Source organism: Archocentrus centrarchus, chromosome 9 (assembly GCF_007364275.1).
Source record: "Archocentrus centrarchus isolate MPI-CPG fArcCen1 chromosome 9, fArcCen1, whole genome shotgun sequence".
Taxonomy (NCBI): Eukaryota; Metazoa; Chordata; class Actinopteri; order Cichliformes; family Cichlidae; genus Archocentrus; species Archocentrus centrarchus.
In genome coordinates this window covers 23,181,968-23,196,056 of record NC_044354.1, presented here as the reverse complement: position 1 = coordinate 23,196,056, position 14,089 = coordinate 23,181,968, and the positions used below count along the sequence as shown (strand labels likewise).

The window sequence follows — 14,089 nt, the reverse complement described above, 5'->3', positions numbered from 1 at the left end:
CCTCATGCGATGACAACCCTGCTTTTCCCTGGCAAACACTGGCAGCTCAGGCATTTCCCTGACAGCACACAGCAGCGCAGATGATCCGCTGGCTGGGAAACAAGCACGACGCTCCAATAACCAATCCCAAACAGCACGGGCTGAGCTGATTTCTTTGATTGCCCTATTTGCAGACTAATCTGCATAAAATAAATAAATCCTCTTTTTTTGTGTGTGTGAGCATCTGCAGGTTCTGCTGGTGACCCAGATGTTCCAACTGTCCAGTGTGCACTTTTTTAAAATACTGATTTTAAAAATAAAACTAGACATCTCCTCTTAGTTTGGATCAGTTGTTTTATTGGCAGTCAGTGTTGGGCATGAGACAGATACACACAGCTACACCAAGGAAGAGTTTGACATCGACACATGAAACAAACTACAAACCAAGTGGACAGCCTTCTCCATCATTCAGAGTAAACATTCGACATAAAAGGGGGTCCGCTCTGACTGTGAACTACATTCATGGAACTATTTTCTGTTTATTGCGTTATCCCATCGGCCGCGTCCCCTTTTGCCTACGGCTCGAGCTAACACAGGAGGGCCACAGGGCTCGGTTTCATAGACATTATTGTAATTACGGAGTCGGACAAGTGACAAAACACCCAAACAATAACACAAATAGTTACAGGAACAATCAGACAATTTACAGGTACAAACACATATAACACACAGCAAACATTTATTATATATCTGGTGATGTTTTTAATGATCCCTCTAACAATCAGGAGCCGTCATTACACCTTACACAGGTATACTTTCAGATGTCTGCTTCTCTGCTTATAATCAATGTACATGTAGTCTATGCTATGGCAAAACTGAAATATATATATATATAAAAACTGTGGCTTAAGGTGCACTGCAGTGTTTCGGTCAGTCTAACTTAAACAGTATGTGCTACTACAGACAGACTAGAACCAACAGATAACAGTCATGGATGCGCCTGACTATAAAACATAGGACCACTAAGTACAATATCAATAAGTGGAAATGACAACATATCTGTAGAGACAAACGGCAGTAGGAAGGGCAGCTTGAGCACTGCTCTGACTTAGTGGCCCGCATTAACGGTTGGCTGCAGTGTCACAAATGCACTGAAACACTGTGGGGATGAGCACAACATCTCAATAATTACAGAGAGGGGGATAACAGCATTCAGGCAAGTACAAAAACAATCAGTGACAGCTATTCATTGTTTGGTCCTACCTGTTGTCTTCTAAGATTGCTTTGTTCACCAAAGTGCACAAAAATAGCCCGTGGAAACACAACAGAGCCATGTTTTGTGTCCTCATTTACATCTACACAAGGGTGTGCGTGGGTATTCACAAGTGGACATTTGGAAAGGGGGGGAAAACGCAAAAAGTCGACCTAGCAGTTTTGCCGGGTGTCACGTGATGGGTCGTCGGCTGTATAGTCTGTTGAACTTGTGTCATAGCTTTTGTTAAGAGATTAACAGAGAACACACAATGTGGAGCTAGGCCCTGCCTGCCAGAGATAGACTCAGTCCTGGTAGAGAAACCCGGAGGGACCCACTGTTTCCAAACTGGCTCGAGGTCCTCTTCAGCTACCGCCGGGATGCTGCTCCTCCATCTGAGCAACTGATCTAAACCTCCTCAAGATTGGCTTCTCAGCTGCTGCTGTCACACAGAAAGAGAGAAAGAGAGAGCAAGAGAGAGAGAGCACTGGTTCATTAATTCTTCCAGCCCCCCTCCAATGAAACCGCACCTCATTCCCAAGAGCACCATCCACCAACACAGTAAGTCATGGCCATCGTGGCTGTCACTTCATTGTCACTATCTTGTGTGGGTTAACTCAGAGATGGTTAGGAATAGCTTGGTAGCTGTGTCGGGACAAGAAGTTCACAATGTGGGCACTGGTCTCCCACCATGCCCCGAGGGGTAACTGGGCTCGTGGTGTGAGGGCAAGAAGGAGAAGAAAGTAGCGGAGTGCTGTGGGACGACATTTCAACCACAGCTGAAAGAGCCTCGGAGAGACAACGACCCCATCACCTCTCACAGTAGTGAAGGGTGAAGTCTTTGGAGAGCTGCTTCTCACCTAAACCCCAGGGCTCCAGCTCAAATTTGTTCCCCACATCATCCTCATCTTCTTCCCCATCTTCATCCTCCTCCTCTTCCTCCTCATAGTGGCTGGGTTCTTCAATAGAAGTCTCCAGGTGGTAGGAGTAGGGTTGACCCTCTGTGTACTCATAGATGGTTGGCAGGCTGCTCTTTAGGCTGCAGCGCCGACGCAACGCAACTAGCAGAGGCTGAGGCATGGTAAAAATGTCCACATTGTTCCCCAGGTCGATCCAGGCCAGGCTAATGAATTTTTTGGGGTCTTTGAGCATCTCGGTGAGGTCTTTGAGTATAGACAGGGTAAGACGGTTGCCATTGAGAGCTAGGGTGCTGAGTTTGGGCAGTGAGGCGAGGAAAGGCAGGAGAAACCTCAGGTTTTCATCCTGAAGTTCAGTGAAGCTGATGTCCACAGCCACCACAGTGTCTCTGTTGTTCTGGAGGTAGAAGGCGACTTGACGCACGTCCCGAGTAGAGAGAGGGATACCGGACAAGTCGACTGTGTCGCTGGACATTTTTTTCTGTAGGGTTGTCTTGAGACTGTTGGGAACATGAAGAGAAGAGAGTGGGATCACTTAGACATCTCTTTCATATGAAAAGACACAAATACAAGTTTTAGTTGGAGCGTGACATGATCTCAGAATGATTCCCCGATCTGTGACTTATAAACAAAGCAGTGGTTTTATGTTGTGTTTCCTGTGCTGTGTAAAGGAGGGGGTGACTGGTCAGGCTTGGAGCGGAAGGCTGACACAGAGACTCCAGCATGGGGATTTATTAGTGTAAACAGAGGAACATCCAAACGAACCAGTAGTTAGAGCTTAAAGCTTTGTGGGCTAGAAGCACAGAGCTCCTTACAGCCCCCCCCCCCCCCCCCCCCCCCCCCCCCCCCCCCCCCCAATTCCCCCTACCAAGATAAATTATGATGTGTTTTGGAGGAATTCATCAGAAAAAAATCTGACCATTTCACTTATGAGGAGGCACAAAACAAAGACATGAATCTGTCGCTTTTCTTTGGTTAGTCAGCAAGATGCCTCCTGATGACAGATTTCAGGCAAAGGAGTGCAGCATCGGTAAAATCGGTATTTCCAGTTTGCTACGTGGACTGTTTCTGAACATGAACAAATCTTCTCGTGAACCGTGCCATTTATTGAAATTATCTGCATGAATGTCTGTAATGTATTATATTTAGGCTACAAAACGTATGCTGCCGGAATACGGTAACGGATAATGTGTCATAAATTCCCGCTGCTCACCATTAATAAATTATCACGTTAGAATGACTATTCATGTGAACAGTTAACACTTCATAAATTGCAAGTTGAATATTGTTGAATCACAATGATCTCACCCCATTAAGTAGCCAGTGCCTTAATATTAGCTGCAATTCCGTTAAGGAGAAGCGTGCGTTTCAGACTGACACTTTTGACAAGCCCCTCTGCAAGGCAAGAACATGCAAAGTGAGTTTTAAGTGGCCGGAAACATTTGGCAAGGGGCTCGGTGACGAATAAGGGGAGACTAACATGTCAAAGTTAAAGGATCCACGAAGTGATAAAGAAAAACTTGATATTAATCTTGTGGCTTGTCACCATTACTCAACATCGCTTCTGTGGATCAGTGATTCATGCAGCAACATGTAGATGTACACCTGCCAACAGGCTCCTAAAAACAACTCCTGTAAGAGGCCTCTGCTCTCAGACAGGCTGATTTAATGCAGCAGAAATCTGCAATGAATTTGAAGACATAAAAACATTAACTGGTGGCACATCAGTGTTATTTGCTCACATTAACATAAAACTGATCTGTGACTTTACAACACATGTTAAATAGCAGGCTATATATTTTTAGCCCTTATTTTAAGGTGCTACATAAGCGTCATCAGTTATCGGATGCACGACGGTTGCTTCAATGCTTAACAAAATAATAGAGTATTTTTTTGAAGGTGTGCTCCCTCTGGGTGATTTGTCTGTGTCTGTTAAGGGGATCCCTAAAGTGAAATTCAATCAAGGAAGCTTTATATAATGAGTTTTCAGTGCAGGATATCCATCTGTTTCAGTGCACAGACTCAGCCTTCGAATACCTTCAAAATCCTTTCAGGATATTGTGTAATACAAACAGGATTTGAAGCTGATTCCGAATACAGGTGATATTACGATGCTTTTCTGTAGCTAGCACTGCAGCTGAAAATATTCATGAATTACTTAGACACTCCTTTGCCCCTTTGTTTGCAGTCACTTCCATTTCCAAGCACCCAACTCCTTGCTCACCTCCTCACCCCAGCCCTAGAGGATGCAGTGTGTTTAACTTGAGCTGTTACTGAAGTGGCCTGCAAGCTGATTTGGTGTCAGACTGAATTAAAGCATTCCCGGTGCCCCGCGACTTACTGTGACATGCACCTGTCACTTGTGATGCTCCCAAGTGGTTTTTTTGGTCATGCTGAAAATGGATGTGCCCTCAGCAGCACTCACTACTCCATTTTTAAAAAGCAGATGGTGGGCTGATGAGCAAAAACCCACAAAAAAAGAAAAAAAAGAAGCCAGGCTTTCAAAGGAGTTTAATCAGGTGCATAGGACAAGACATTTGCCAAACACGCTGCACTTTTATCAAAATCTTGTGAGTCCTTTCTCTCCCTTCTATTTGGCTCTCGTGGCCTTTTTTACGTGGCAGAAACCTCATCTTAACCAGAGGCACAAAGGTCCTGATGTCCTCCCGGTGCGAACAGGTTTTGATCACACAACTCCTTTTTGAGACAGGCTTTTCAGCCCAGTCAGCATGAAAAAAAAGAATGTCTGAGGCATACTCTCTGGAAGCCTCTTTCATTCTGTATCAAGATCTGATAACAAAAAAACAGGAGAGCTACTGATAACTTTGAGAAGATGGCTTTTTGTGGTTTTTACATCCCAAAGAACATTGATATCAGGGCTCAGTTTAAATTACAAAAGTGATTTACAGGAAAATTCTTTTATTAAGAAATGGTGCAGAGGTAGCAGAGGTATGGTGTCCGATATCTGTGGCTAAGTAGATACCTGAAGAAACAGTACTGAACACTGAATCAGTAAGGATTTAATTGCATTGTATATTCACAAACAAGTAACCTAATAAACACACATTACATCATTAAGAAATCAATTAATTTAGCATTGTGGTGCCATTTGTTACATATTCCCACCAAGAGTGCACTGTTTGTCTCCATGTGTGGCTCATCAGTCTCCATGTGTCAGTGATTTAATATAATGAGGCTGCATTCTTATTCAGTAAGCATGAATCAAATTGCTGTCATGATTTATTCAAGTATATAAATATTCATTCTGAAGGGTGATGCTGATGCTAGCTGAGATGAGGTGAAATGATATTTAAAAATTAAGAAAATGCTTTTTGAAACTATTTTAATATATGCGGCAAACAGCTTGGTGAATACAAAGAGCTGTCATAAGAATCCCACTTTCCAGCAGTTCAATTTTATCCTCATCTCTCCCCTGGGCTGTTATTACATTACTCACGCCATTTTGTTTTTTGTAGAGTCATTTATGTTCAAACTTTTGCTCTGTTATTCATTTCAGTCCTCTGGTGGGTGAAGCCCATCTGCGTGAGATGAGCAGTCTCATCACATCTGCTCCCCGATGTCACGTATATTTTCCGGTGCATTTTCTGCTGCACGCTCTTCATAAAGATGTACAGAGTAGGTTGGCGTGCACTACAGATAGAAATCGCACACACATAATCCCTCACAGCACTGCATTGTCCTTCATGCTGCAGGGTATTCAACCTCGCAGTTCACAGTCCATATCACTAAAGGCAGTTCCCTCCCATGCACCAATCAGCCGCAACATTAAACCCACTGACAGGTGACGTGAATAACATTGCGTATCTCGTTACAGTTGAATGGATCCTGGTATTTATGTGGACGTTACTTTGACATGTAACACCTACCTAACATTGCTACAGATTAGGGAGACCACCCCACTCCCCCCAACACCCAAGGAAGTGCTTGAGGGGAAAAAGTACAATATGCACATACAATATAGATTAAGCAATAACGCTAAATGGTAATTAAGGTAATTTTGTTTCTGTGTGTTAGGTGAGAGGGGAAAAAAAAGCAAATTATTACGTCAAATAAAGCTTCAACTGAACACAACTGTAAAAATCAAAGAGAAAAGGTCACAAAAGTGTCTGCAGATTTTATGCGGACGTGAAATTACCCTTAAGGTGAGAGCACTTCAGCAGCACGTCTGGGTCAATGCATCCATCAAGCCCATTATTAAGTTTCTTTCGTTACACTTGAAAAAATAGGCAAATATTTCTACCCAATCCTAAATAAACTAATTAGATTATACTAAGATTAATGGGATTACTGAGTTTCAGATATTAATTCAGTGAGGCATTTCAGTCACAAACGTGTGTACAGTATTTAGAGCAATGCGTGTGCAGCACTAATGCTAGATAATGAAGGGATGAACAATCCAGTGGCATTAGAAAGGACAGAGCTGTTTCTGTTTCCTCTGAGTAGAGAGAAACCTCACACAGAAGTGGGATTGTTGTATTTTATTTATTTATTTTTTGCACAGAGGAGGCAGATTGTCTGTTGCTGAACAAAGATGGAAGACAAAGGGAGGAAAAAAAATCCACCCTAAATTTGTATTTGTAACATCCTTATTTTGTTTATTTTTTCCAGAATTTTAGACCAATAAATCCCTGTTCGACAAGGGAAAAGCTCGGAAATTCTACAAAAATGCTCTTTTTGTTGTGTGATAGTTATAAAGCTACAGCCTGAACACAAGAAGCTGCCTAGCCACACCTCTTGTGCTCTTTGTTTTTTTTTTTAAGAACTATGATCTTCTTTGTTTAATTATTGCCAGAGGAAAAAAAACAAGGTTATGATATTTGATTACAGTTGAAGTTCACAGACTGTATATAAAAGATGGAAGTAGCAACAATTATGTCTCTTGCTGCTTTCTGTAGCCTTGAGTTTAGCACTGGACTTTGGACAATGGGGTAATACTGTAGAGCTGCCAGTTTAAGCCACGAACTGTATATAAAAGATGGGTGCAGCCACTGTGACATCATCTAATAGTGAAATCCTGTTGTGAAGCCTCAAGCCGAGTGTTTCAGCCTGCGCCATCTTGGCGTTTTGAAAGCAGGTGTGATGAGTGAGGGACAGATTTGACTGGGATACTGCATGTTCAGAGGCTAGTGACTTATTAATCACACATTAAAGCATACCCTGCTTTATCATTCTTTTTTACTACAATGTTGACCATAATTTACAAAACGAACATCATATTATCAAAGAAGGAAGACTTAAAACTAGTGACTAAGGCCATAAACATATCAATCAAGTGTTTCCTAACTTCAAGAACAAGGGAGCCAAAAGCTCCTTTTTCTATAGACATCTATACAACTGGAATTCTTTTAGCAACTAGAGTCGTCACCCCCTGCTGGCCATTAGAAAGAATGCAGTTTTAGAAATTCTTTCTAATAGCTTTTGCACTGGCTTCAGTTTTCTGATCCAGAAGCTAAAAAAAAAAAATATTTTATTTATGGTCTATGGCTAAAGCTAATGTTGACTAGCTAGCTTGATTAGAAAAATATACCTGTAATTAACTGTGAAATATCTAGTGTCAAGCAGGCTTGGCAAAACTGTACTTACTGGATAGACTGTACAGTCGACTCCTTTGTGTAACTGAACTCTGAACAAGACAAGACAACACCTACCTGTCACTCAAAGCTGCCATGTCCCAGTAACACTACATAACATGAGTTTTTTTTCTTGGTCCTGGGTAATGCGTTTTTTCCTGATTGCTTATCCCTCAAATGTAAAGTAAACATCTGAAACTTTGTGTAATTCATTTGTAATTATATTTATAAATCTCCTGCACTTTGTAAATTGTCCTGGTCACAGCAACAAAATTTGAAGAGAATATTACATATTTTCTCTACCTACAATGTTCTCGAGCAAAGTGAGACTTGTATAGAAGCAATTTTTTTGTTATTATTATTATTATTTTTATGTACCAGGCTGTATTTCTACAGTACACGCGTGTCTGTGGAGGCTGACTCACTTTTGAGCAAACTTTATATCTTTAGGAAAAAATTTTATTGTTTGATTCAGTGGTGCTAGTAGATATCTTTTGTTACTTTTAGACAAAGTCAGCCTTTTTTGCCTAATTTTCAGTGCTTATTCCAGGCTATGCTAATTACTAAGCTAAACAAAGTAACTGCTAGCATAGAGTTTCCAAAATGTAATACAAGACACTGCAACCTGACTTCTTTAGTGACAATAAATAACAAAAAATGGAAAAGTAACTCCACACCCTAGGAATATTTAAAATAAAAAATTAATTAAAATGGTCACTTTGTTTATATAGAAGTGCTTAACTGGAAAAAAGTATCTCCAAAATCTTAAGGGGATGAATTTCCTTTTCTCAGTCAGCAGCAGACCGGACCTGTCTCATCTATTTCTAGCTTTGACATGTATTTGTTCATGAACACAACAGCAGGCGAAGCTGTCAGAGCTCACAGCACCTGCTGCATTAATATTCTGTTTTAGGGTGGATTTTTTTTTTTTTTTTTTTTTTTTTAATGATTCATGTCGCTCCTGCTGTCTCAGTCAGTGTCAGACCGTCTCACTGCAGGTTTATGAAGCCAACAACATGACTAAGTGAAAAAGACCCTTCAGCTATAGGAATTTAGCAACTGTGTGCTTCTGTACATTTTCAAAGAAGCTGTCAGTGTCAGTAAAGTTTTTCTTCCTCTGAGTCGAAATAAACGTCCACAAAAACAAAAAAAGCCCTGCTCGTGCAGCTCGACAGTAACGTGTCTGATCCTCGTGAATATGACTTAGCTTTTCTTCCAATTTTGCATGTCACCTCCGGATGACTTGCAATAAACCCGTCTGATCTCACTGAGCTCACATTGTTTCATTCTCAGCCCGCGAGATTGTTTTCATCTCTTGAAAATGAATCCATTATTTGCAGTGTGTAGCCAGATGTAGAATAAGCAATTACATGAGAAACAATTATGATAGGCTGCTTCTCTTCATGAATAGGATTACCAAGCAACACCTACAGTAGGCACACAAAAACCCCTATTTGTCCACAGCCTAATTCTCTCTTCATCATTTGCACATCAAATGCAATTTACTCTTTCATAAAAATGGCTACAATTACAATTTAGGACAACCCTCCCAGCTTTTCTTTGGCACACAGATGGACAAATTTGCTGCCGCTTTTGAAGAGAGAGAAGCCAGTAGCAATGCAAATCCACTGCAGGGACTTTAGAGATATGATTGACAGCTGTGGTTATCCTTAACGTTCCTATCAGGTCAGCCCGTGGCCAGCTCTGTCCTATTTCAATGTCGGATACAAAGATGGAAATCTCTACTGCTCGACATGGAGCCGAGCCCTGTTCTCTGTTGTGTGCGGCGGCTGATTTATTACAGACTGAATGTCTGGACAGAAGGGCTTACCAGGCCTGGGATTTCCGTCTGGACATGCTCTGCCTCAACCACTTTGAGTGTGGGGTCAGGTGATAGATCAGCTGTCTGCAAATCTTATCAGAAGACTTTATGGTGTCTGCATCCTGTAGATGTGGACAAAAAAAACACTGATAAAGGAACAGAACAAGAGAGTAACAGTAGTAAGACAGTAGCTTTTGGTGGGAGATTTTCTGCTCATGGAAGCAAAAGAGAAAAAACATTTTTGCAGTATTTATATTTTCCAATCAAGTTTTTAAATCTTGCCAAGTTTTTTAGATTTTTTTTAAACTTATCAACCTGTAACTGTAACATATTTCACCTGAACAGAAAAAAAAAATGGTTTATTATTACTTTTGAAGCCTTGAGCTACTCCTGAACAAAACACAATTTAGCTGACTTGCTGGAGCAAGAAAATCTAATCACATGCAGCATGCTTGGGGAAGGAAAACACAGGAAGAACTGAGGAAAGGTGAGATACAACAACTACTGATAAACCCTGGTAATTTAACTCCATAAACCATGTTGTGGCTCCCAGTGACCATTACTTACATTGAAAAATAAATAAATAAATAAATAAATATTCACTTTGATTATAATTACATATCTGTGCATAAAATACAGCCTTGTTCTGTTTTAAGGTGCTATTTTGATTGATTCCAATTTTGCAGATAATGTCAGGTCACTCCAGCTTTATGAGTTTCAGGTATTAAAAATTCAACAAACTGCATCAAACAGTTTTCCAGGATTCATACTGAACAGCTATTTCTAGCTCCTCCAGAGTAACGTGTCGGCAGAATTGCTTTCGAGCATCTGTCTGTAGGAATGTAAGTCAATAACATCCTCAGATTAGATTTTCTTAAGAAGACAGTACTTCACAAAAGGAATTCATAAGGGAAATATTTTTAGGAGAAAGCTTTCCTTTACAGAGTGCTAACATCAAGCTTGTCAGGGACACACACACATACACACACACACACACACAAAAAACTGACCTTCTTAGGACACTGCATCTCTCGAGCCAGGCTGAGCAGCAGCTCATGTGAGATGGGATCCACTAGATTGAGGAAGGCAGCATTTTTGTACAAGATGTCGTTGAGTGAGGTGCCTTCTAAACCCAGATCCTACCAAAGACGACAAGATAAACCAAAAAAAATCAGAAACTCAGCAGGATGCAATTGCAAAAATACACAATTAAGAATCCCCCCCCCCCCAAAAAAGAAAGGAAACAGGTTCTTGCTGTGTCAAGGGCATCGTGACTCCAAATGGAAAGATAAAAGAAGTGTTTTGTTTTAAATATTCATTAAAGGAGACAGGCCGCTTTTTCATCTACAGTAGGAAAGTGAATTGTAGGGGGGCAGTCACTGGGGAAAGGCTGTATTTTGGCATATCAGCGCTCCATGGCACTAATCCACAGTGCATATCCTGACATGCCATAGCCCACACTGCTTGTAAAAATCAACTTGTTCCTGACTCCATCCGTTAATACCTCAGACCAAATCTCTTGATTTCTACATGCTCTACTTTCCTTAGTCATTCAAAACCTGGAAAAAAAGAAAACTTTCAAATGCACTTAATCCCATATTTCAGTGCATGTGCATCTATTTTTCTTGGTTTATAATTCTGTTCTCATAACAGACATCTCATAACAGAAATACTGTGGAACTTCAATATGAAGAGTTTGAATAAATTCCATTTGTGCTGCACATAAATACAAGAGTTCAGAACTGGCAGCTGTCGTGGCAGCTTGTACACAAATATGATGAATCCAAGAGGTTCTGCGTTATACAAAAAAAAAAAAATCAAACCAACTAAAAAGAGGAGTTGTCAGATGACCTTTTGAGAGTGATGAGACAAGCAGCAGGCAGCAGTGCAGCTGTGTGCACTGAACTGTACCAACTTGCCTTCATCCACACGTCCATCCTGAAGGTCCTAATGAGCCAGCACTTGTGCAGCCCATGCAAGTTTAATGAGAAAAGAAACCTTTGAGACACTACATACAGTATACACACACCTGCACACACACGTACAGACACCCCCCCCCCCCCCCCCCCCCCCCCAAACCCAATCAGCATTGATTGTAAGAGACAGTTAAAGTGGGAGGCTGGCAGCTCTACATTCCTAGCACTCCTTTTAACAAGGGTGGCAGTAAACACAGACCGAACACAAAGCATGGGAGAAGCTGCGTTTGCCCTTCTAAGAAAGGCTTCTAAGAAAGAGAAGGTATAAAAATATCTCCCCTCTGTGTTTAGGCACGATCAGTTGTCACGTGCGAGTGTGAAATGAAGCCACAGATCCTTCCTCACATCTGCAGCGAAGCTCAGATCTCTTTCATATCTGCAGCAGAGCTCAGTGTTACACACCAATTAACTCCGTCGCAAATTCTGAGAACAGAATCTCTCCGATATCTGCTTGCTTGCAAACGCTGTGAGAAAAGATAAAGTGAGGCTAATTTAAAAAAAAAAAAAAAAAAAATAGAGCTCATTTAGAGGAAGTGAGCCTCCCATCCCCTGTGATGTGGCTGTCATGGAGCCTAGCCAGGCCAATTTATCTCCTTGGCTTGATTAAGGAGGTTCCACGCTCTCCTGTGTCAAGGCTTCGGAGTAATTAACACTGGATTCTGCGACAGCTAAAAGACAGAGGATAGCCCCGAGGGCAAGCAAACAAATTAGATCACCAAGGATATTGTTGTGTTGTTAATGCATCCACATATCCTTTCATGAATGTTTTACACATTTGCCAAAGCAGGTGAGAAAAGGTTTTTTTAAAACAGTCTGTTGATTAAGATCCAGTATAGTGGAGTGCAGCATATTTAAGGTCATGAGTACAAGACTCTGGTGGCTAAGGCAAAAACTGCATCAAATCCACCCCACCCCCCAAAAAAGAAGTTTTTTGTTTGATTATGGTGCATTTTAGATGCATTTTATTTAGTTTGGCTAGAAGTTGCCTTAGCCCATGTGAAAATGACCAAAAATACCAAATCACATGACCATAGGAACACACACACAAAAAAGTATTTAAAAAAAAAAAGACTGAAGGAAAGCAATGACTGTGGCCTAGATTTTCATTTCTTTAGGTAAGAGTTAATAAAACCTTTTGGAGTAGAATAATATTTTGTATTGGGGAACACAGGACTCCAGGGCTCTCATTGTTGCTGCTGGAGCTCAGGCCATTACAGTGAGAGAGAGAGACATTAAGAGTGGGGAGTGATGGAGGTGGCAGGTCGCTCTAATGGGAACATTAGAACAGCCTAAGGAAAAAGGTGAAATTCTCGCTGTAGAGGGGGTGAAACAAGGACAGATGTAGAAGGGGATGGAGATTTATTTGTGTTTGCCTTTTCAGGAAATATCCAGAACCATCAGGAGAAAATTAAATTTGAGCTAATGTGATGACACAATGTGGAGTTTGACCATTTCCTCATTCAGAGCGTAATCCTTTCAAATCTAATGTCAACACGGAGCACATTTACCCAGAGAGAGAGTGGTGAGTCACATGCTGTGTCTGCCACTGAAACACTGTGTCACAGGTACAGTGCTCTGCCAGTGGCCTACTTTCCATAAAAAACAAATGCTTCCAGAGGAAGTGGCCAAAGAAGTGAGCCCATGCATGTGTAGTATTTTAAGGGAAATGAAGGAATAAGCTGGCTAGGGGTCAAAGGTCAGAGGCCAGGACAGCAGGAGTTCCATGTGTTCTTCAGGAGAACACTAGGTCACCTACATCTGGATATGCATGCATATGACTGCATTCACGCATGTACACAGCTCCTGACTGTCTCCCGTCTGTTTCTCTGATATGAAAAACAATGCATGCCCACATCAGCGCCAGAGCAGCCTTAAGGCAGTGGTGCTGTCTGCAAACAGGTCTGACTTTATCGGTGCAGTTTCCTCCTTACCTTCCTCAGTAATTTGAGCACGTCGGTCGCCTGGTCTATCCTGCGGTCACGGAGCAGCTTCTGGATCTCTTTGATCCACGCAACTCTCCTCATGTATGGGCTGTGGTTAGTCCTCCGCAGCATCCCAGGCAGTTTGTCTGATTTGAGCATCAGTGCAAACAGAAAGTCCCCGCCGCCCCGACTGCCCCTGTCGCTCTCTCCGGCGCTATTAAGCAGCTTGCGTCGCTTTTTGGAGAAATTCTCGTTGTCCAGGCTGCTTTGCCTGCTCAGCCTGGAGCCCATGATGTTATTGTTTTTCGATAGAGTCAGACAGTACTACCAAAAGGACAAAACCATGATGAGCTCTAGTTTTCTTTCCAGCAGACGCTCCAGTGGATGGTGGAAAACAGCGCCGTGTTGTCTGGCGCTGCGTTGCTGTGACTGGCTGTCAGATGACTGAGGATCCGGTGCAGAGTCGCAAAATATCCTAGAACGCTCTAAACGATCATCATCCCCTCGTGCACCCGTCACGCGCTGCTATTTTGCTTTGTTTCCCCCCCACCGTGCGCTACGTGCGCCAGGCTCAGATGATGATGAAGATGCTCCGGCTGCTTCATCCTCCGGCCGTGTCTGCTTTACGCT

At 41.9% G+C, this 14,089-nt stretch overlaps 1 protein-coding gene across 1 annotated transcript; it reads right to left on the bottom strand.

The window, feature by feature from the left end:
* Window positions 1-315: 315 nt before the first annotated feature.
* On the bottom strand, window positions 316-13,750 carry lrrc75ba (leucine rich repeat containing 75Ba). Its single transcript, XM_030738298.1, has 4 exons — window positions 13,469-13,750; window positions 10,572-10,700; window positions 9,571-9,683; window positions 316-2,648 (listed from the first exon to the last, which is right to left on the bottom strand). Exons 1-4 carry the CDS (start codon window positions 13,748-13,750, stop codon window positions 2,042-2,044), a joined length of 1,131 nt encoding a protein of 376 aa, XP_030594158.1. The 3' UTR covers window positions 316-2,041.
* Window positions 13,751-14,089: the final 339 nt, after the last annotated feature.